This window comes from Capricornis sumatraensis, chromosome 9 (genome assembly GCF_032405125.1).
Source record: "Capricornis sumatraensis isolate serow.1 chromosome 9, serow.2, whole genome shotgun sequence".
Classification (NCBI taxonomy): Eukaryota; Metazoa; Chordata; class Mammalia; order Artiodactyla; family Bovidae; genus Capricornis; species Capricornis sumatraensis.
In genome coordinates this window covers 41,821,707-41,846,513 of record NC_091077.1, presented here as the reverse complement: position 1 = coordinate 41,846,513, position 24,807 = coordinate 41,821,707, and the positions used below count along the sequence as shown (strand labels likewise).

At 38.6% G+C, this 24,807-nt stretch overlaps 1 protein-coding gene across 1 annotated transcript; it reads right to left on the bottom strand.

Moving 5' to 3' along the window:
* Positions 1-23,574: 23,574 nt before the first annotated feature.
* LOC138086263 (olfactory receptor 2T2) lies at positions 23,575-24,543 on the bottom strand. Its single transcript, XM_068981058.1, has one exon. The coding sequence runs from the start codon at positions 24,541-24,543 to the stop codon at positions 23,575-23,577; it is 969 nt and encodes a 322-aa protein (XP_068837159.1).
* Between the last annotated feature and the right edge of the window lie 264 nt (positions 24,544-24,807).

Here is a 24,807-nt window from a genome sequence, read left to right as displayed (position 1 = left end):
TTTACAAGCTACTCTTTCTGCTTCCTGATCAGCTCAGTAATTTCCCTTTCTAGTTTCTGATCCAAAAGCTATGTTCCTTACAGTACATCACAGCTCTTTGTTTAGGGTTCTATACTGCCTCTAGTAATTCAAGGATTTTGTTTTCATACTTCATAGGGGAATTCTTTGAATCTAGCATGCCCTTTCCCCCTCCAAATAGCAGCATAACCATGGAAAATCAAAAAGGTATACTTAGAATCCATATAAATTGTTGCTCTTTTTCCTTTTGCCAGTTTAAGTGCTCTGGTTAATGCTGTAATTTGGGCCTTCTGGGATTAAATATCCATAGAAAGATGTCCAGATTCTATACTATAATAAACACTCACTACAGCAAAGCCTGCCTTTCTTTTTCCTTCCTTAATAAAACTGCTTTAATTTGTATATCATTCAACATCAGGATTATTAAGTGGAGCTTCTTTAAGTCAACTCTACTAGAATGGTGGTGGTGGTTTAGTCGCTAGTTCAGTTCAGTTCAGTTGCTCAGTCGTGTCTAACTCTTTGCAACCCCATGAACTGCAGCATACCAGGCTTCCTTGTCCATCACCAACTCTCGGAGCTTGCTCAGACTCACGTTCATTGAGTCAGTGATGCCGTCCAATCATCTCATCCTCTGTCATCCCCTTCTCCTCCTGCCTTCAATCTTTCCCAGGATCAGGGTCATTTCCAATGAGTCAGTTCCTTGCATCAGGTGGCCGAAGTATTGGAGTTTCAGCTTTAGCATCAATCATTCCAATGAATATTCAGGACTTATTTCCTTTAGGATTGGCAGGTTTGATCTCCCTGCAGTCCAAGGGACTCTCAAGAATCTTCTCCAACACCACATTCAAAAGCATTAATTCTTCAGTGTTCAGCTTTCTTTATGGTCCAACTCTCACATCCATACATGACTACAGGGAAAACCATAGCTTTGACTGGATGGACCTTGGTCAGCAAAGTCTGAGAGAACACTCACTAGAGCATATCTTGCCTTTCTTCTTCCTTCCTCAATAAAACTGTTTCCATTTGTATATATTCAACATCAGGATTATTAAGTGGAGCCTTTTAAAATCAGATCTACTAGAATGTTGGTGGTGGTTTAGTCACTAAGTCATGTCCAACTCTTTGTGACCCCATGGATTGTAGCCTATCAGGTTCTATTGTCCATGGGATGTCCCAGGCAAGAACACTGGAGTGGGTTGCCATTTCCTTCTCCAGGGGAACTTTCTGACCCAGGGATTGAACCCATGTCTCCTGCCCTCTATTAAAGGGCTTCCCAGGCAGGCAGATTCTCTACTACTAAGTCACCTGGGAAGCCCTCTACTACAAAAAACTTGTTCAATAGTCTGTATACACTCATGAAGCAAAGATTTCTCTTCCTGATTTCCTTCTATATGTAAACTGGGCATAAAAATTGCTATGTTTAAAATTTGGCATACCTTCAGATCTACTTCTGAAATGTCCAAGGAAAGGGCTTGATACTTAATGATACATCCTCAGCTATCTAGTGGTTTCCTTTTGCTTATAAAACTGAAATCACTTGGTGAAGTGTGAATATTGTCATCCTCTGGCCCAGGGTCAATTTAGTAGCCTCAGTTACCAGTAAGGCAGTTGCTACCACTGCCCATAAGCAAGGTGGCCATACTGTTGCTATTTGATCCAAACTTTTAGATAGATAGGGACCCAGTTGATAGGTAGGTTAACATGCCAAGAGCCATACCTAAATGCTAGGTTAACACACAAAAAGTCACAACTCGTCTTTCAGTTACAGAAAAAAAAAAAAAAAAAGATTTTTTTTTTTTTAAATTAAGCAACCCCAAAGCTGGAGGATCTAATAATTTTTTCTTTAGAGTCTAAAAGACCTGTTCGTCTATATTTCCTCAATTTAATGGGCCAGTTTCTATGGTTTGTTTTAGGAGCTCATATAATAATTTGGCATCTAGCCCATAGCCAGGAATCCAAATCTGACAATATCCTGTTACTTCTAAAAAGGCCATAAGCTATTTTATTGTTTTTGGTGGCTTTGACTTTTGAATTAATGTTATTCTATTAGCAGACATAGCCAATTTTTCCTAGGGCAAGCACACATCCTAGATAATGCACATTTTGTTTAGAAATTTGTACTTTAGATTTTGATACTGCATAGCCTGTTTTTCCACAAATGAATTACAGCTTTAAGAGTTTTTTCATCTGAGGCTTTTTTAAGAAGAATTCACTATTAAAAGGTCATCCACATATTGTAGAATGGCTCCATCTGTTAATTTTAGTCCTCTTAAATTGTGTGCTCAGGCGTTTCCAAAAATATGTGGGTGATCCCTGAATAGTTGTGGAAGTCTACTCACTTTGAATTTTGTTCGTTGTTTCTTCTCTAGCTGCTCTATGTGTAAGCTTTGTGGTTTATTTGAGATTTTTTTCTTATTTTCTGAAGTAAGATTGATTGTATTGCTATAAAACTTCCCTCTTCTAACTGCTTCTGCTGTCTCCCATAGGTTTGGTATCATAGTGTTTTTATTGTCATTTGTCACTAAGTATTTTTTTAATTTATCTTTGATATTTACAATGATCCACTGAGGTTTCCCAGGTGACACTGGTGGTAAAGAAGACACTTGCCAAAGCAGGAGACTTAAGAGGTCTCCAGGGTCAGGAAGATACCCTGGCAGCCCACTCCAGTATTCTTGCCTGGAGAATCCCATGGACAGAGGAGCCTCGCAGGCTACAGTCCATAGGGTCACAAAGAGCTGGGCACAACTTAGCACTCAATGCACAGGCAATAGTGAAGGATGGAGTGCCTGGTGTGGTGCAGACCATGGGGTCACAAAGGTCACAAAGGTCACAAATTCACAAACTTAGTGACTGAACAACAACAAACAACAACTGGTTATTTAGTAACCAATTGTTTGAAGTGAAGTCGCTCAGTTGTGCCCGACTCTTTGCGACCCCATGGACTGTAGCCTACCAGGCTCTTCCCTCCATGGGATTCTCCAGGCAAGAGTACTGGAGTGGGTTGCCATCTCCTTCTCCACAGGATCTTCCCAACCCAGGGATCGAACCCTGGTCTCCTGCATTCCAGGCAGACACTTTAACCTCTGAGAATTGTTTAGACTTCATATGTTTGTGGATCTTTTATACACTTTTTTTTTTCCTTCTCAAAATTGATTTCTAATCTCTTGTGCTGAGGTTGGAAAAGTTGCTTTATTTGCTCTTAATTTTCTTAGATATACTAAGGCTTGATTTCTGGCCCAAGATGTAGTCTATCCTGGAGGATGTTTCATGTATACTTGAGAAGAAAGTGTATCCGACTGCTTTCAGATGGATTGTCCTATAAATGTCAATTAAGTATATCTTGTCTACTGTGTTATCAAGTATATCTAAGTATAGATACACTAAGTAGATAGGTACTACTAAGTATATCTTATTTACTGCTTGTGTTTCTGTATTGATTTTGTATCTGGATGATTTGTCCATTGGTGTAATGTGGTGTTAGAGTATTCTGCTATTATTTTGTTACTTTTAATTTCACTTTTATGATTGTTAGCATTTGGCTTATATATTGGGGTGTTCCTAAGTTGGATGCACATATATTTACAATTGTTATAATTTTTCTTGTATTGATCCTTTGATAATTTTGTGATGTTATTTCTTGTCTCTTGTAACAGTCTTCATTTTAACATGCATTTTGTCTAATATGAGTATTGATATTCCAGCTTTATTTTGGTTTCCATTCACATGGGATATTTTTTGCATTCCCTCACTTTCAGTCTGTCTGTGTCCCTAGATCTGAAATGGATCTCATATAGAAAGCATTTATACCATTCTTATCTTTATATCCTCAGCCAGCTTATCAGTCTGTCTTTTGAATGGAACATTTAATACAGCAAGAGAGAAAGGGAAAGATAAACACAACTGAATGGAGAGTTCCAGAGGATGGGAAGAAGAAATAAGAAAGCCTTCTTAAATGAAAAATGCAAAGAAATAGAGAAAAACAATAGAATAAGACAGACTAGAGATCTTAAGAAAACTGGAGATATCAATAGAAGAATTCATGCAAGGATGGCCATGATAAAGGACAGAAATAGTAAGGGCCTTACAGAAGCAGAAGAGATTAAGAAGAGTTGGCCAGGACACTCAGAGAAGAACTATGCAAAAAAGAGTCTTAATAACCCCAATAACCATGATAGTATAGTCACTCACCTAAAGCCAGACATCTTGGAGTGTGAAGTCAAGTGGGCCTTAGGAAGCATCACTACAAATAAAGCTAGTGGAGGTGATGGAATTCCAGCTGAGCTATTTCAAATCCTAAAAGATGATGCTGTTAAAGTGCTGCCCTCAATATGGCAGCAAGTTTGGAAAACTCGGCAGTAGCCACAGAACTGGAAAAGGTCAGTTTTCATTCTAATCCCAAAGTGGGCAGTGCCAAAGAATATTCAAACTGCCATACAGTTGTGCTTATTTCATATGCTAGTAAGATTATGTTCAAAATCCTTCAAGCTAGGCTTCCTCAGTACATAAACCTAGAATTTCCAGATGTACAAGCTGGGTTTAGAAAAGGCAGAGGAACCAGAAATCAAATTGCCAACATTCATTGCATCATAGTGAAAGCAAGGGAATTCCAGAGAAGCATCTACTCTGCTTCACTGACTACACTAAAGCCTTTATATAGACAGCATATATACAGTGGTGCAGATTACAACCTACTGTGGAAAATTCTTAGAGATCAGAATACCAGACCACCTTACTTGTCTCTTCATAAGCCTGCATACAGGCTAAGAAACAACAGTTAGAACTAGATATGGAACAACTGATTGGTTCAAAATTATGAAGGGAATACAAGGCTGTATAATGTCACCTTGCTTATTTAACTTATATAGAGAGTACATCATGTAAAATGCTGGGTTAGATGAAGCACAAGCTGAAATAAAAATTGTCAGGAGAAATATCAACAATCTCAGATACACAGTTGGTACCACTCTAATGGCAGAGAGTGAAGTGGAACTAAAAAGCCTCTTGATGAAGGTGAAAGTTCAGTTCAGTTCAGTCACTCAGTCGTGTCCGACTCTTTGCGACCCCATGAATTGCAGCACACCAGGCCTCCCAGTCCATCACCAACTCCCGGAGCTCACTCAGACTCGTGTCCATCGAGTCGGTGATGCCATCTAGCCATCTCATCCTCTGTTGTCCCCTTCTCCTCCTGCCCCCAATCCCTCCCAGCATCAGAGTCTTTTCCATTGAGTCAACTCTTCACATGAGGTGGCCAAAGTATCGGAGTTTCAGCTTCAGCATCATTCCTTTCAAAGAAATCCCAGGGCTGATCTCCTTCAGAATGGACTGGTTGGATCTCCTTGCAGTCCAAGGGATTCTCAAGAGTCTTCTCCAACACCACACTTCAAAAGCATCAATTCTTTGGCTCTCAGCCTTCTTCACAGTCCAACTCTCACATCCATACATGACCACTGGAAAAACCATAGCCTTGACTAGACGAACCTTAGTCGGCAAAGTAATGTCTCTGCTTTTGAATATGCTATCTAGGTTGGTCATAACTTTTCTTCCAAGGAGTCAGCGTCTTTTAATTTCATGGCTGCAGTCACCATCTGCAGTGATTTTGGAGCCCCAAAAAATAAAGTCTGACACTGTTTCCACTGTTTCCCCATCTATTTCCCATGAAGTGATGGGACCGGATGCCATGATCTTCATTTTCTGAATATTGAGCTTTAAGCCAACTTTTTCACTCTCCACTTTCACTTTCATCAAGAGGCTTTTTAGTTCCTCTTCACTTTCTGCCATAAGGGTAGTGTCATCTGCATATCTAAGGTTATTGATATTTCTCCCGGCAATCTTGATTCCAGCTTGTGTTTCTTCCAGTCCAGTGTTTCTCATGATGTACTCTGCATATAAGTTAAGTAAGCAGGGTGACAATATACAACCTTGATGTACTCCTTTTCCTATTTGGAACCAGTCTGTTGTTCCATGTCCAGTTCTAACTATTGCTTCCTGACCTGCATACAGATTTCTCAAGGCAGGTCAGGTGGTCTGGTATTCCCATCTCTAAGAGGAGAGTAAAAAAACTGGCTTATAACTCAATATTCAAAACACTAAGATCATGGCATCCAGTCCCACTACTTCATGGTAAATAGAGGGGGAAAAAGCAGAAGCAATGACAGATTTTTTGGGGGGCAGATGCTCCGAAGTCACTGAGGATGGGGACTATAGCCATGAAATTAAGACACTTGACTCTTGGAAGGAAAACTATGACAAACCTAGACAGCATATTAAAAAGCAAAGAGATCACTTTGCCAACAAGGCTCCTTTAATCAAAGATATGGATTTCCAGTAGTCATGTATGGATGTGAGAGTTGGGCCATAAAAAAGACTGAGCACCAAATAATTGATGCTTTCAAATTGTAGTCCTGGGGAAGTCTCTTGAGAGTCTCTTGGACTGCAAAGAACCAGTCAGTCCTAAAGGAAATCAAACCTGAATATTTATGGAAGGACAGATGCTGAAGCTCCAATACTTTGACCACCTAATAAGAACAACGGACTTATTGGAAAAGATCTTGATGCTGGGAAAGATTGAAGGCAAAAGAAGAAGGATGCAGCAGAGAATGAGATGTTTGATAGCATCACTGACTCAATGGGCATGAATTTGAGCAAACTCTGGGAGACAGTGAAGGACAGGGAAGCCTGGCATGCTGCAGTCCATGGAGTCACAAAAAATCAGATAAGACTTAGTGACTAAACAACAACAACTATATATATAATAAATATAAAAATCCCTTATGATGTTCCTAAGTCATAAATGTTCTTAAATAAAATCCCTTATTATTATACAGTGGAAGTGACAAATAGACTCAAGTTATTAGATATGATAAATAGAGTCCCTGTAGAACTATGGACAGAGGAGGTGGTGACCAAAATTATCTTCAAGAAATAAAAATGTAAGTAGGAAAGATGGTCATCTGAGGAGGCCTTACGAATAGGTGAGAAATGAAGAGAAGTGAAAGGCAAGGGAAAAAGGAAAGATACACCCAACTGAATGCAGAGTTCCAAAGAATAGTAAGGAAGTTAAGAAAATCTTTTTAAGTGAACAATGCAAAGAAATAGAGGAAGACAATAGAGTGGAAAAGACTGGAGAAGAAAATTGGAGATACCAAGGGAACATTTCATGCAAAAATTGGCACAATAAAGGACAGAAACAGTAAGAACCTCACAGAAGCAGGAGATTAAAAAGAGGTGGCAAGAATACACAGAAAAGTGTGTATATATATATATATATATATATATATATATATATATACACACATACACACATTCCTATATAAATGAGTTTTCTAAAGAAAATCAATCCTGAATATTCATTGAAAGGATTAACGCTGAAGCTGAAGCTCCAATGCTTTGGTCATCTGATGTGAAGAACCCCACTCATTAGAAAAGACCCTGCAGGAGGAGAAGGGGCAATAGAGGATGAGAAGGGGCAATAGAGGATGAGAAGGGGCAATAAAGGATGAGATGGTTGGATGGCATCACCAAATCAATGAACATGAGTTTGAGCAAACTCTGGGAGATGGTGAAAAACAGGGAAGCCTGGCATGCTGCAGTCCATGGGGTCACAGAGTTGGACATGACTGAGCAACTGAACAACAGAAACAAATACTAGAGAAAAACAAACAGAACAAGAAACATCATAAATCATTAGTTAGGGATATAATTCTTCTTTTTAGAGAACAGTGCTTTTTATATTGTGTTCATGTTTATGTTGTCATACATAGGTTATGCTAATTGCATAATAATATTGGTGTTTGCTATATCTGGAATAGAGTTCTAATTATATCTGTCTTATTTATTCTGTGTTTTTGGCCTTCAGAAATTTGTCCAGCCCATATAGGGCTAAGTAAATTCCAGTTGCAGAAATGGATGCTTGATTTATAGATTATTTGGATGACTAAAGGTAAGCAGAATAAATAACTTGGGAAGTGAAGGGCGTAAAAGAAAGAGTTGCGTGTCTCCTCTACTTTCACTACTTTCCTTTCTGACACTTTTGTGTGGGGGTTTCTTTCCCTTAAAAAGCAATCTTCAACTCTCCAGACACTAGGTTGGCATCTTATAACTTAATTCAATTCTCACTCTATCTCCTTGGAAATAGCCTAACAAACCACAGGTTAAGGGTTCAGTCTCAAGACTGACACCACCTTGGATGACAACTACAAGCACATGTAACCACTTGTGCTTCTAATTTACTGTCTTAAATAGGAGTTTCTCATGATCCCTTTCAAAAATTCAATTACATTTTCTAGAGTTTCTCAGAGAACTCAGGAAAATATTTTACATAATAAATTGACTAGTATATAACTCAGGAACAACCAACTGGAAGAAATATTAATACATACTCGATATATATAGGAAGAGGCCATTAGTCATTGGTGATTAATTAAACCTCTAACCCCTCTTTTCCTTGGAGATTTAAGAGGTAGGGTTTCAATAATTCCAAATTTCTATTGGTATGGTTAGTTTCCTGGTAATCAGCCCCCATCCTTATGGCTTTCCATAAATAACCTGGTTAACATACAAATTCAGGTATGTCTTAAAGGGATTCTTTATGAATAACAAAAGACACCTGCAAGGCTCTTTACATTTAAGTAATTTTAAATATTTTAGAATATCTGTACCAAGAATGGGGATGAAGACCAAATATATATTTCTTATTAACAAAGCAATATCACAAAATGTTAGAAAAATTTGTTTGGGCATCCGGACAAAATGCATATTTTCCTATTAAAAAAATTTTTTTCCAGTAGCTTTCCCAGCATCTACTTATTCTTTTCAATATGATCTCATCAAAGCGATCTTGAGAAACTTGCATCAGATCAGGTCACTTTATGCTCAAAGCTCTGTCATCACACTTCACATGCCACTTTAAGACCCAGTGTATTATGATACTTTGACCCTCAAGTCCTTTCCTCCTGCCTCCAATGCATTCACTCTGGTGCTCCAGGTCCTATTTGCTGGTGATCTTCTGTCCCTATTTTGTGGAAGTTCCCCAGTCCAAGTCCTTTGCTTCTACCCTAACCCAGGCCTGATTCTCATCCTTACATCTGTGTGGTCCTGTTTCAGGTCCTTTCTCAAAGTCTAACTTCTCAGAAGGACTATTCTGTAGGAATTGATGAATTTACATTTTTCATATTCCTTAACACATACATATTCATTTTATTATGTGTTTCTCTCCTTCCCACTAGACAGTAAGATCAACATGAACAAGAGCATTTGCCTATTCTGTTTTCTATGAAGTTACAAAATATAAAATCATGCCTGACACATGGTATTTTTTGTTCAGTATTTAAATAAATGATTATTAAAGAGTCAATATGCAGTCAATAAAATGAATTGTTTTGGTTTTAAAGATGATGCATTTTTAGTAGAATTCCTATAAAATATAGCCATATATGTTCTATAAAATGTTCTAGTAGAATTTTTACATCTAAATATGTTCTATAAAATGTGCTAAAGTGATATAAAATTTAAATGTCATGCTCGTGTTTATCTTCAATCTGAAATAATATCTCTATAAGATAGAACTCACCCACATTTTCTAATAAGTAACTTATTCCAGGATCTAGACATATATCAAAATTATCTAAGATCTAACAGCAATATAAATTTTACATATTAATTATTGAGGTTTTATGTGTATAAATCTGAGAAAATCACTTTTGGAAAATTATTATTTTCAAAAAGAAATCTCACCACTATCTCTCCTCTAAGTCTGGTTTGTATTACAGGTATTCATTCATTATGCCCCAGTTATAGTGTAAAAGATAACTGTAACTTCAGATGCTATTTTCTATACAGAGATTATATTGTGGATGGCAATGTTATAGTTTGAAATCACCTTGTGTTACACATGTAAAAGTACAGAAAACCATTATGCATAACTTTTACTTAGCAGCAAGTTTTCATCTGTTATCAGAAAAATTGTGTATTAAAATGCACAGTGGATTAGTCTCCAAAATATACAAATAGCTCATGAGGCTCAACATCAAAAAAAACAAACAGCCCAATCAAAACTGAGCAGTCCTAGGCAGGTATTTCTTTAAAGACATACAGATGGCCAAGAAACCCATGAAAAGATGTTCCACGTAACTAATTATTAGTGAAATGAAGATCAAAACTACAATGACATATTACCTCATATAGATCAGAATGAGTGAAGTGAGTGAAGTCGCTCAGTCGTGTCCGACTTTTTGCGACCCCATGGACTGTAGCCTAGCAGGCTCCTCCATCCATGGAATTTTCCAGGCAAGAGTACTGGAGTGGGTTGCCATTTCCTTCTCCAGGGGATCTTCCTGACCCAGGGATTGAATCCAGGTCCCCTGCATTGCAGGCAGACATTTTACAGTCTGAGCCACCAGAGAATGAGCCATCTCATTCCCTGGCGAGATGGCTCACTCGATCTGAGCCATTGATCAGAATGAACATCATCAAAAAATCTGTGAACAATAAATGCTGGAGAGGATATGGAGAAAAGGGAATACTGTTGCACTATTGATGGGAATGTAAGCTTGATATAGTCAGTATACAGAACAGTATGAAGGATCCTTAAGAATCTAAAAATAGAATTACCATATAACCCAGTAATCCCCCTATGGAGTATATACACTGAGAAAAGTATAATTCAAAAAGATGTACTGAGACGACCCAGAGGGATGGTATGGGGAGGGAGGAGAGAGGGGGGTTCAGGATGGGAAACACGTGTATACCTGTGGTGGATTAAAAACGAAGATCAAGGCATCTGGTCCCATCACGCCATGGGAAACAGATGGGGAAACACTAGAAACAGTGTCAGACGTTATTTTTTTGGGCTCCAAAATCACTGCAGCCATGAAATTAAAAGACACTTACTCCTTGGAAGAAAAGCTATGACCAACCTAGATAGTATATTCAAAAGCAGAGACATTACTTTGCCGACTAAGGTCCGTCTAGTCAAGGCTATGGTTTTTTCTGTGGTCACGTATGGATGTGAGAGTTGGACTGTGAAGAAAGCTGAGCGCCGAAGATTTGATGCTTTTGAATTGTGGTGTTGGAGAAGACTCTTGAGAGTCCCTTGGACTGCAAGGAGATTCAACCAGTAGATTCTGAAAGAGATCAACCCTGGGACTTCTTTGGAAGGAATGATGCTAAAACTGAAGCTCGAGTACTTTGGCCACCTCATGCAACGAGTTGACTCATTGGAAAAGACTTTGATGCCGGGAGAAATTGGGGGCAGGAGGAGAAGGAGACGACAGAGGATGAGATGGCTGGATAACATCACCAACTCGATGGATGTGAGTTTGCGTGAACTCCAGGAAATGGTGATGGACAGGGAGGCCTGGCGTGCTGCGATTCATGGGGATGCAAAGAGTCGGACACGACTGAGTGACTGAACTGAACTGATGGCAAAACCAATACAATATTGTAAAGTAATTAGCCTCCAATTAACATAAATAAATTCATATTAAAAAAAAGACACATATACCCCGAAGGTCACTGTGGCACTATTTACAATATTCAGGACATGGAAGCCACCTAAATGTACATGAACAGCTAAAAGGACAAAGAAGTGGTACATATGTAAAATGGAATACTACTCAGCCATAAAAATGAATGAAATAAAATCATTTGTAGAGACATGAATGAATCAAAAGTCTGTCATACAGAGTGAAATGTCAGAAAGAGAAAGACAAATATATTAAGGCACATATGTGGAATCAAGAAAAAATGGTAGAGATGAACCTATTTGCAGGGCAGAAATGAGAGACAGACATAAAGAACAGAAATCATAGGGGTGGGAGGGAGTGTGGGATGAATTGGGAGATTGCTATTGAGGTATATGCATTGCCAGGTGTAAAACAGCTAGTGGGAATCTGCTGTATAGCTCAAGGAACTCAGATCTGTGTTCTGTGGTGACCAAGAGGGCTGGGATAGGATGAAGGGTAGGAGGGGGGAGGAGTGAGAGGGAGAGCCAGAGAAAGGGGATGAAAATGAAAGTGAAAGAGAAAGTTGTTTAGTCATGTCCAGCTTTTTGCAACCCCATGGAATTCTCCAACCCAGAATACTGGCGTGGATAGCCTTTCCCTTCTCCAGGGGATCTTCCCAACCCAGGGATTGAACCCAGGTCTCCTGCACTGCAGGCAAATTCTTTACCAGCTGAGCTGCAATGAAATCCCGAGAGAGGGGGATATATATATATATAACTGATTCATTTTGCTGCACAACACTATAAAGCAACTACACCCCCCCAAAAAAAGCTACTATTAAGTTATTATTTTGTTAAATTAACAAATATGTAATAGATTTAACTTAGTTTTAAATAAAACAAATTATGCAAGGCAGAGAAAATTTCCCATCCCAAATCAGATTCCTCCATCCTAATCCCCAGCCTATAAATATGTTGCCCTACTTGAAAAAGATATTTGCATTTGTGATTAAGTTAAAGGATGTGAGATGAGGCGGTTATTCTGGAATGTCTCCTGTGCCTAATCTATATACAAAGGCTCTTTAAAGAAGGAGACAGGAAAGAGGGAGGCAGGAATCAGAGGATGAGATGTGACATTATGAACAGATGTTCAAGTGATTCAGATGCTGTTTTTGAAAATGACAGGAACCATAAGACAAGGAATTGAATAGCCTCTAGAATCTGAAAGGCTAGAAAATAGAATTTCTCCAAACAGTTACAAAAAGACATATAGCCTCCTGACATCTTAATTTTAGCCCAACATGACCAGTTTTGGATTTGTGGTCTTCAGAACCATAATATATTTGTCATTTTAAGGCACTGAATTTGTGATCTTTGAGCAGCCACAAAAAAATTATATACCTTAAATAATTTTGTCAGATTTTAACAAAAGTATAACTGAGATATGTTGTTGATTGTAAAATGGCAAGCATCCATGCAGTGCTTACTCTGTATGAGGCAACTTTCTGTATTTTCTAGTGTTTTAATGTAGTAACTCTTCACAGCTCCTCCTTGATGGAAATTATTGTAATTATCACCATCTTGTAATCACACTCAAGTGATCTTATAATCACTTGTCACACTCAAGAAAAAATTGGGTTTCTGGTCAAAAGATGTTAAGAAAGTTACAAAATAACAAAATGAAGTTAATTATTTTCAGAAATTCTTTTTTTTTAAATTTTTATTTGAAGATAATTGCTTTACAATATTCTGCTGGTTTCTGCCATACATTAACCCTATGGCAGAGCATACATGTTGAGCATCTTTTCAGCCACAGGTATACATGTGTCCCCTCACTCTTCCACTCCATCCCATCTCTCTAGGTTGTCACAGAGCCCTGAGTTGAGCTTTCTGTGTCACATAGAAATTCCCACTGACTATCTATTTTACCTATGGTAACGTATATATTTCCATGCTACTCTCTACTCATTCCACCCTCTTCCTTCCACACTGTGTTCACAAGCCTGTTCTCTATGTTTGTGTCTCCATTGCTGCCCTGCAGATAGGTTCATCAGTACCATCTTTCTAGACTACATGCACATGCATTAATATACAATATTTATCTTTCTCTTTCTGACTTTAATTCACTCTCTAAAATAGGCTCTAGGTTCATCTACCTCATTAGGACTGATTCAAATGTGTCCTTTCTTAAAGCTGAGTAACATTTCATTCCTCTGGAGAAGGAAATGACAACCCACTCCTGTATTCTTGCCTGGGAAATCCCAAGGACAGAGGAACCTGGAGAGCTACAATCCATGGAATCACAAAGAGTTGGGCACAACTGAGCGACTAAGCAACAATATTCTATTATATGTATGTAACACAATTTCTGTATCCATTCATCTGTTGATGTACATCTAGGTGACTTCCATGTCCTACCTACTTTAAAAAGTGCTGCAGCAAACATGGTGTACACACATCTCTTTCAATTATGATTTTTTCAGGATATATGCTCAGTAGTGGGATTGCTTGGTCATATGGTAATTCTATTCCTAGTTTTTAAAGAAATCATCATACTGTTCTCTGTAGTGGTTGAATCAATTTTTATTTCCACCAGGAGTACAAGAGGGTTCCCCTTTTTCCACGTCCTCTCCAGCATTTATTATTTGTAGGTTTTTAAATGATGCCCATTCTGACCAGTATGAAGTGATACCTCATTGTAGTTTTGACTTGCATTTCTCTAAAAATGAATGATATTAAGCATCTTTTCATGGTCTTTCTTGGCCATCTGTATGTTTTCTTGTAGAAATGCCTGTTTAAATCTTATGCCCATTTTTTGATTGGGTTGTTTGTTTTTCTGGTATTTTGCTGCATGAGCTGCTTGCATATTTTGGAAATTAATCCTTTGTCAATTGTTTCATTTTCAATTATTTTCTCTCATTCTGAAGGCTGTTTTTTAACCTTGCTTATTGTTTCCTTTGATGTATAAAATCTTTTAAGTTTAATTAAGTCCCATTTGTTTACTTCTGTTTTTATTTTCATTACTCTAGGAGGTGGGTCAAAGAGGATCTTGCTGTGATATAATGCCAAAAAGTGTACTTCCTATGTTTTACTCTAAGAGCTTTATAGTTTCTGGCGTTACATTTAAATTTTTCATTTATTTTGAGTTTATTTTTGTGTATGATGTTAGAACCTGTTCTAGTTTCATTTTTTTTACACATAGTTGATCCATTTTCCCAGCACCACTTGTCGAAGAGGCTATCTTTTCTTCATTGTATATTTTTGCCTAGTTTGTTAAAGTTGGGTGTCCATGGGTGTGTGGATTTATCTCTGGACTTTCTATTTGGTTCCATTGATCTATATTTCTGTTTTTGTGCTAGTACAAAATACTGTCTTGATGATTGTAGCTTTGTAGTGTAGTCTGAAGTTAAGAAGGTTGATTCTCCCAGTTCCATTTTTCTTCTTCAAGATTGCTTTGGCTATCTGGGCTCTTTTGTGTTTACATACCAATTGTGAAATTATTTATTCTAGTTCTTGAAAAATACCATTGGTAATTCGATAGGGATTGCATTGAATCTGTAGATTGCTTTGGGTAGTATAGTCATTTTCACTATATTGATTCTTCTAATCCAATAACGTGGTATATGATACACCTAAAAACAAATCCAAGAATATGGTATATTATATACCTAGAAACAAAAATACTGAGAAACAAATGATAATGAAAACACAACCACCCAAAACCTATGGGATGAAGTAAAAGCAATTCTAAGAGAGAAATGTTTTTTCAATCAAAAAAAATTTTTTTTAATTGAAGGATAATTTTTTTACAGAATTTTTTGTTTTCTATCAAACATAACATGAATCTGCTATAGATGGGCATATGTCCCGTCCATAAGAGGGAAGTTTATAGTAATACAAACATACCTCAAGAAACAAGAGAGACATCAAATAAAGAACCTAACCTTATACTAGAAAGAGAACACAATGGTGAATGAGATTGTTCCCTTAACTTCTCCTTCCGATTTTTCATTGTTGGTGTATAGGAATGCAAGTGTTTTCTGTGTGCTAATTTTATATCCTATGACTTTACTATATTCATTGGTTAGCTCTAATATTTCTGGTGGAATCTTTAAGGCTTTCTACATATAGTATCATGTCATCTGCAAATAGTGAAGATTTGCTTCTACTTTTCTGATTTGGATTCCTTGTATTTCTTTTTCTTCTCTGATTGCCATAGCTAGGATCCCTGTGAATAAGACTTCCAAGACTATGATGAATAATAGTGGTGAGAGTGGTTCCTCTTGTCTTATTCCTGATCTTAGAGGAAATATTTTCAGTTTTTCAATATTGAAAATAAGGCTTGCTATGTATTTGTTGTATATGGCCTTCATAATGTTGAGGTAGATTCCTCCTATGTCCACTTTCTGAAGAGTTTTTATCATAAATGGGTGTTGAATTTTGTCAAAAGATTTGTCTACATCTATTGATATGATATATATATATATAGGAGAAAAATCATAAAAGGAGAAATTTGCAGTAGCACAATAATAGTAGGGGACTTTAACATCCTACTTATACTAGTGGACACATCATCCTGGCAGAAAATGAAAAATTAATAAGGAACTACAAGCCTTAAATCACACATTATACCAGATGAACCTAATTGATATCTTCAGAACATTCCATCAACAAACAGCAGAACATAGTTTTTTTCTGTTGTACACAGAACATTCTCCAGGATAGATCACATCTTGAGTCACAAATCAATCTCAATAAATTTAAACAAATTGGAATTGTATAAACCATCTTTTCTAACCACAACACTATGAAACTAGCTATCAATTACAGGGGGAAAAAATGAAAACTGTAAAAAATACAAACACATGGAGGCTAAACAACACACTCTAAATAACCAACAGGTCACTGAAGACTTCAAAAAGGAAATTAAAAAAATACCTAGAAACAAATGACAATGAAAATGTGACCATTCAAAACTTATGGGATTAAGTAAAAACACTTTTAAGAGGGAAGTTTACAGCAATACAAGCCTACCTGAAAATAAGAGAGATGTCAAATGAAGAATCTAACATTATGCTTAAGGCTACTAGAAAAACTGAAAGGCTGTTGCTGAACCAGGAAAGATGCTGGGATTCTTGGCCTCCAGAGAAGAATTCAATCCAGGGCCAGAGATGAGGCTTGATTGCTCAGAGCTTTTGTGTAATAAAGTTTTATTAAAGTATAAAAGGGATAGAGAAAGCTTCTGACAGACATCAGAAGGGGGCAGAAAGAGTGTCCCCTCACGAGTGTTCCAAATGGAGTTATATATATTTTAATTAGTTATTCAGTTCAGTCTCTCAGTCGTGTCCGACTCATTGCGAACCCATGAATCGCAGCATGCCAGGCCTCCCTGTCCATCACCAACTCCCGGAGTTCACTCAGATTCCCGTCCATCGAGTCAGTGATGCTATCCAGCCATCTCTTCCTCCTTTGTCCCCTTCTCCTCCTGCCCCTAATCCCTCCCAGCATCAAAGTCTTTTCCAATGAGTCAATGTGGAGAAGCTGGAAGGCTTTAATCAAATAATGAAAATGTATTTGCTCCACTCATGATGAAGGTTGGAAGCTGGGACGAGCATAACAAAGGGTTATGGGAGTTCACTGAGTGCCCAAGGGTGGGAACGGATGATGAAGTGTCAATATATCCGGCCTTGAGGCATTCCAAGGCTTCCTTCTGACCACCTGTATCTGAGAGCAAAGACTGTTGTTTCATGATAAGACTACCTTTAGAGTTTCACCAAAGCTATGTTATGGCTTGGGCGGTGGGAACTGTATTTTATGCTTGAATGCTTTAATGTTTATCTGGAATGGCCACGTGCAAGTCAGCCTTATCCTCTATTCCATGAAAATTATAAAACTACACAATTGGATAATAAACTTTGTCAGTCCACTAGAGGCTGTCCCTGAGTGTCCTTTTCAGAGTGGGTTCTCCGAGCCTTACAAGTCAACTCTTTGCATGAGGTGGCCAAAGTACTGGAGTTTCAGCTTCAGCATCATTTCTTCCAAAGAAATCCCAGGGCTGATCTCCTTCAGAATGGACTGGTTGGATCTCCTTGCAGTCCAAGGGACTCTCAAGAGTCTTCTCCAACACCACACTTCAAAAGCATCAATTTTTTGGCACTTAGCCTTCTTCACAGTCCAACTCTCACATCCACACATGATCACAGGAAAAACCATAGCCTTGACTAGACAGACCTTAGTCGGCAAAGTAATGTCTCTGCTTTTGAATGTGCTGTCTAGGTTGGTCATAACTTTTCTTCCAAGGAGTAGGCGTCTTTTAATTTCATGGCTGCAATAATCATCTGCAGTGATTTTGGAGGCCAAAAAAATAAAGTCTGACACTGTTTCCACTGTTTCCCCATCTATTTCCCATGAAGTGATGGGACCAGATGCCATGGTCTTTGTTTTCTGAACGTTGAGCTTTAAGCCAACTGTTTAACTCTCCTCTTTCACTTTCATCAAGAGGCTTTTGAGTTCCTCTTCACTTTCTACCATAAGGGTGGTGTCATTTGCATATCTGAGGTTATTGATATTTCTCCTGGCAATCTTAATTCCAGCTTGTGCTTCTTCCAGTCCAGCGTTTCTCATGATGTACTCTGCATATAAGTTAAATAAGCAGGGTGACAATATACAGCCTTGACGTACTCCTTTTCCTATTTGTAATCGATCTGTTGTTCCATGTCCAGTTCTAACTGTTGCTTCCTGACCTGCATACAGATTTCTCAAGAGGCAGGTCAGGTGGTCTGGTATTCTCATCTCTTTCAGAATTTTCCACAGTTTATTGTGATCCATACAGTCAAAGGCTTTGGCATAGTCAATAAAGCAGAAATAGATGTTTCTCTAGAACTCTCTTGCTTTTTCCATTATCCAGTGGATGTTGGCAATTTGATCTCTGGTTCCTCTGCCTTTTCAAAAACCAGCTTCAACATGTGGAAGTTCATGGTTCACGTATTGCTGAAGCCTGGCTTGGAGAATTTTGAGCATTACTTTACTAGCAAGTGAGATGAGTGCAACTGTGTGGTAGTTAGAGCATTCTTTGGCATTGCCTTTCTTTGGGATTGGAATGAAAACGGACCTTTTCCAGTCCTGTGGCCACTGCTGAGTTTTCCAAATTTGGTGGCATATTTAGTGTGGCACTTTCACAGCATCATCTTTCGGGATTTGAAATAGCTCTACTGGAATTTCATCACCTCCACTAGCTTTGTTCATAGTGATGCTTTCTAAGGCCCACTGGACTTCACATTCCAAGATGTCTGGCTCTAGATGAGTGATCACACCATCGTGATTATCTAGGTTGTGAATATCTTTTTTGTACAGTTCTTCTGTGTATTCTTGCCACCTCTTCTTAATATCTTCTGCTTCTGTTAGGTCCAGACCATTTCTGTCCTTTATCAACTCCATCTTTGCATGAAATGTTCCCTTGGTATCTCTAATTTTCTTGAAGAGATCTCCAGTCTTTCCCATTCTGTTCTTTTCCTCTATTTCTTTGCATTGATTGCTGAAGAAGGCTTTCTTATCTCTTCTTGCTATTCTTTGGAACTCTGCATTCAGATGCTTATATCTTTCCTTTTCTCCTTTGCTTTTCACCTCTCTTCTTTTCACAGCTATATTTAAGGCCTCCCCAGAGAGCCATTTTGCTTTTTTGCATTTCTTTTCCATGGGGATGGTCTTGATCCCCGTCTCCTGTACAATGTCACGAACCTCATTCCACAGTTCATCAGGCAGTCTATCTATCAGATCTAGGCCCTTAAATCTATTTCTCACTTCCACTGTATAATCATAAGGGATTTGATTTAGGTCATACCTGAATGGTATGACCTCTAGCTTCCAAGAGGAGCCACCCTGCACCCGAGGCCAGGGGTGGCGGCCAGGAGGAACAACCCCATGTCCAAAGAGCGGTGGCTGTTCAGTTGCAGAAGGGCCTAGAAGAGCCATCCCACGTTGAAGGCCAGGAAGGGTGGCAGTGAGGAGATACCTCTCATCTAAGGTAAGGAGCAGTGGCTGCGCTTTGCTGGAGCAGCCATGAAGAGATACCACATGCCCAAGGTAAGACAACCCCAACTAAGGTGGTAGGTGTTGCAAGAGGGCATCAGAGGGCAGACACACTGAAACCATACTCACAGAAAACTAGTCAGTCTAATCACACTAGGACCACAGTCTTGTCTAACTCAATGAAACTAAGCCATACCCATGGGGCAACCCAAGATGGACGGGTCATGGTGGAGAGGTCTGACTGAATGTGGTCCACTGGAGAAGGGAATGGCAAACCACTTCAGTATCTTGCCTTGAGAACCCCATGAACAGTATGAAAAGGCAAAATGATAGGATACTGAAAGAGGAACTCCCTAGGTCAGTAGATGCCCAATATGCTACTGGAGATCAGTGGAGAAATAACTCCAGAAAGAATGAAGGGATGGAGCCAAAGCAAAAGCAATACCCAGCTGTGGATGTGACTGGTGATAGAAGCAATATTCGATGCTGTAAAGAGCAATATTGCATAGGAACCTGGAATGTCATGTCCATAAATCAAGGCAAATTGGAAGTGGTCAAGCAAGAGATGACGAGTGAACATCGACATTCTAGGAATCAGCAAACTAAAATGGACTGGAATGGGTGAATTTAACTCAGATGACCATTATATCTACTACTGTGGGCAGGAATTCCTCAGAAGAAATGGAGTAGCCATCATGGTCAACAAAAGAGTCCGAAATGCAGTACTTGGATGCAATCTCAAAAACGACAGAATGAACTCTGTTCATCTCCAAGGCAAATCATTTGATATCACGGTAAGCCAAGTCTATGCCCCAACTAGTAACGCTGAAGAAGCTGAAGTTGAATGGTTCTATGAAGACCTACAAGATCTTTTAGAACTAACACCCCAAAAAGATGTCCTTTTCATTATAGAGGATTGGAATGCAAAAGTAGGAAGTCAAGAAACACCTGGAGTAACAGGCAAATTTGGCCTTGGAATGTGGAATGAAGCAGGGCAAAGACTAATAGACTTTTGCCAAGAAAATGCATTGGTCATAGCAAACACCCTCTTCCAACGACACAAGAGAAGACTCTACACATGGACATCACCAGATGGTCAACACTGAAATCAGACTGATTATATTCTTTGTAGCCAAAGATGGAGAAGCTCTATACAGTCAACAAAAACAAGACTAGGAGCTACTGTGGCTCAGATCATGAACTCCTTATTGCCAAATTCAGACTTAAATTGAAGAAAGTAGGGAAAACTGCTAATTGGTTACTACAGTGAATCAAAAGAATGTCTGGAGGTTGTAAAGAACTTACTAGACCCACTCCCATAATCTACATTTTAAAATAACGGGATTAGCCAGAAGGTTTTTTCCAGAAACTGTCCTCAAGCAAGATACATTATTGTTATCTAATCTTAAGGAATGTAGAGGGAAAAAAAAGTGTCATTTTCTCCTCCTTGAGAATTCCAGACCCCTCTCTCCTTGGGGACCCCCAGAATTCTTATCAACCTGCTTAGGAATTGACTTTCTCAAAACAAGAACAAGAACAAGAACAACAAAACCCCAAAGCTCAAGTTTAGTAGAAGAAAGGGAATCATAAAGATCAGAGTAGAAACAAATGAAAAAGAGATGGAGACATTAGCAATGCTCAGTAAAATTAAAGGTTAGTTCTTTGAGAAGATAAATAAAATTTATAAACCACTAGTCAGACTCATCAAGAAAAAAAGGGAGAAGACTCAAATCATTTAGACTCAAATAAGTGGAACAACAGACTGGTTCCAAATAGGAAAAGGAGTACGTCAAGGCTGTATATTGTCATGCTGCTTATTTAACTTATATGCAGAGTACATCATGAGAAACGGTGGGCTGGAAGAAGCACAAGCTGGAATCAACATTGCCAGGAGAAATACCAATAACCTCAGATATGCAGATGACAACACCCTTATGGCAGAAAGTGAAGGGGAACTAAAAAGCCTCTTGATGAAAGTTAAAAAGGAGAGTGAAAAAGTTGGCTTAAAACTCAACATTCAGAAAATGAAGATCATGGCATCTGGTCCCATCACTTCATGAGAAATAGATGGGGAAACAGTGGAAACAGTGTCAGACTTTATTTTTTTGGGCTCCAAAATCACTGCAGATGGTGATTGCAGCCATGAAATTAAAAGATGCTTACTCCTTGGAAGGAAAGTTATGACCAACCTAGATAGCATATTCAAGAGCAGAGACATTACTTTGCCAACAAAGATCTGTCTAGTCAAGGCTATGGTTTTTCCAGTGGTCATGTATGGATGTGAGAGTTGAACTGTGAAGAAAGCTGAGCGTTGAAGAATTGATGCTTTTGAAGTGTGGTGTTGGAGAAGACTCTTGAGAGTCCCTTGGCCGGCAAGGAGATCCAACCAATCCATTTGAAGGAGATCAGCCCTGGGATTTCTTTGGAAGGAATGATGCTGAAGCTGAAACTCCAGTACTTTGGCCACCTCATGCGAAGACTTGACTTATTGGAAAAGACTCTGATGCTGGGAGGGATTGGGGACAGGAGGAGAAGGGGACGACAGAGGATGAGATGGCTGGATGGCATCACCGACTCGATGGATGTAAGTTTGCGTGAACTCCGGGAGATGGTGATGGACAGGAGGCCTGGTGTGCTGCGATTCATGAGGTCGCAAAGAGTCGGACACGACTGAGAGACTGAACTGAACTGAACTGAAGTTTTATTCAATATATTGATTCTTTCAATCCAAGAATATAGTAATTTGTTCATCTCTATCATCTTTGAGTTTTTTCATTAGTGTTTTGTTAGTTTTTCTACTTGAAGAGATTCATCCATTTAAGCCTTTCTTCCATCTCTTTTCTATTTGTTTATTTGTTTCAGCATAAGATCAAATTTGGGGGAATCTTCCAAGGCAAAACGAACCCTGGATTAGCATATTAATGAGATGAGATTTACTTACATGAACATCTATGAAGGATACAGTTTTCACTTTGCATTGGCACTAACAATGACATATAGTAACCTATTCTTAATCTTTGTCAATTACAAAATCACCCAAAAATGATCCCAGCACATAATAAGCTTTTGATTGCAAAACAAGATAAACACCAGGTGAATAAAAATTTATTTGTCATAGTTTAGTGCCTTACACATAAGAAGGAAGTTAAAATTAAGTAGGTAAATGGATGGACAGTCCTTAGTGACTGTGGTGTTTTAAAATAAACATTCTATTGTATCAGGATCCTGTATCTATCAAACTTCTTAAATAAGCAAAAGATAATTAATAGAGAAAATAGTACCAGTCTACTAGATGAAAACTTTTACAATAGGAAAATTGACCAAGGGAGCTGTTTTAACTAACAAAAGATCTTGATTTATTCATGTTTTGGTTCATATGTCATTTTATTAGGGAATAAATGGAAGTTACTACAGGATTATAGCAATGTCTATCAATAATAATAGAATTCAAATCTAATAAATCAGAAATATTTAATGATTTCCAGACACATAATGAACCCTACATGAATAAAGTTATGATAACAGTTTAAATTTAGAGATTAGAGAACACAGACATTTTTAAAATATAACAAAGAATACTGAACCCCAAACCCAATTGAATTATCATTACAAAAGTTTTCTAAAAAGAGGTGCCACATAGACTATAGTCATCAGAAAATATTTAATTTGTACTGAACATTTGACTTTAAATCAACAAAGACATGAAAATTATTCCTCGCATTTTCTATTCAAAAGTTTGTGTGAAATACAGACACAAAAGACACATGAAAATATATAACATAAAAATATCCATTCAGGACTTTCAAAGAGATGTTTGGACTGACTGGAGTGATTTATAATGCTACCTGAAGAAAATGCTCTCTGAGAGATGTCTGTCAGTGAATTCAGACAAGTGAGTTGGCTGTTGCTGAGATATTGGCTATGTTCAGCTATAGTTCTTAAGTGTTGGTGTCAAAAGAATTCTTTTGCCTGGTATAATTCAGGATTGTGAAAATGATAGTGAATATTTTTCAGAACCAACAACATATTTTCTAGAATTACTGTGTGCCAGTAGCCACAGTACCAAGAAAGTTTGTACACAGCTCCTTCTAGTATTTCTTGGATACATCTCCTGCTCTGATTTTCTGGGAGTATGTACATCTCCCCTGTATTCTCCTTAGAGCTGTAGCCACATCTTTATTTCTCAAGCTGTAGATGAGTGGGTTGAGCATTGGAGTGAGTATGGTGTAGAAGGCAGATACAACCTTGTCTTTCTCTGCTGTGTGATATGATTGGGGCAGCACATTGGTGTAGAAGGCTGCCCCATAGAAAATGATCACCACCACAATATGGGATGAACAGGTAGCAAAGGCTTTGCGCCGGCCCTCAGCAGAGTTCATCCGATGCACTGTGAGCAGGATGCGTGTGTAGGAAACAGAGATGATGGATATAGGGATGAGCAGCATCAGCACGCAGCAGGCATACATCAGGGTCTGGTAGAGTGATGTGTCAATACAGGACAGCTTCAGTACTGCTGGGATCTCACAGAAAAAGTGATTGATCTCTCGGGACCCACAGTAAGGGAAGCTCATGGTAAAGGGAGTCAGCATGAACCCATCCAAGGAGCCACCAACCCAGGAACCCACCGCCATAAACAAGCAAATCCTGCGGTTCATGAGGAGAGGATATCGAAGAGGGTTGCACACAGCCACATACCTGTCATAGGCCATGAGGCCCAGCAAGAAGAATTCCCCTCCAATCAGGGTCAGGTAGAGGAAGATCTGAAGTGCACAGCCCAGAAAGGAGATGGTCTTTTCCTTGGACAAGAGGTCTTGCAACATCTTGGGGACAGTGATGCAGATGTAGACAGTGTCCATGATGGACAGTTGGCTAAGCAGGAAGTACATGGGCGTGTGGAGGTGGGAGTCTGTGTGAATGAGCAGAATCATGACCATGTTAGCTGTTACAGCCACCAGAAAGATGGAGAAGACCACTGCAAAGATAAACCCAGGGAATGTGGGTTGTGTGATGAGGCCCAAGAGGATGAAGTCAGTGGAATTTTGAAGAATCATCTCCATGTTTACATCACATAATAGCTCCTAGAACTGCAAAGACAGGAAGTTGTTAGGTTAATTAATAATTCAAAATTTAGGGAAGGCCTACCATGGATAGTATGTCAGAAGCAGAGTGAGATAAAGAAAGAACATCAGTTCAGAATCATGTTGAATCCCAGTTTTGGCATTAATTGTCTATGTAACATTGGACAGAAAAATTAATCTATAAACTAACTCAGTTTCATCACTTGTGAAAAGTTATCATAGGTCAATATCTCTGTAGGCTGA

What these genes read in the sequence shown, in the direction of transcription:
- LOC138086263 (XM_068981058.1), bottom strand. Translation starts at nt 24,543, where the DNA reads ATGGAGATGATTCTTCAAAATTCCACTGACTTCATCCTCTTGGGCCTC.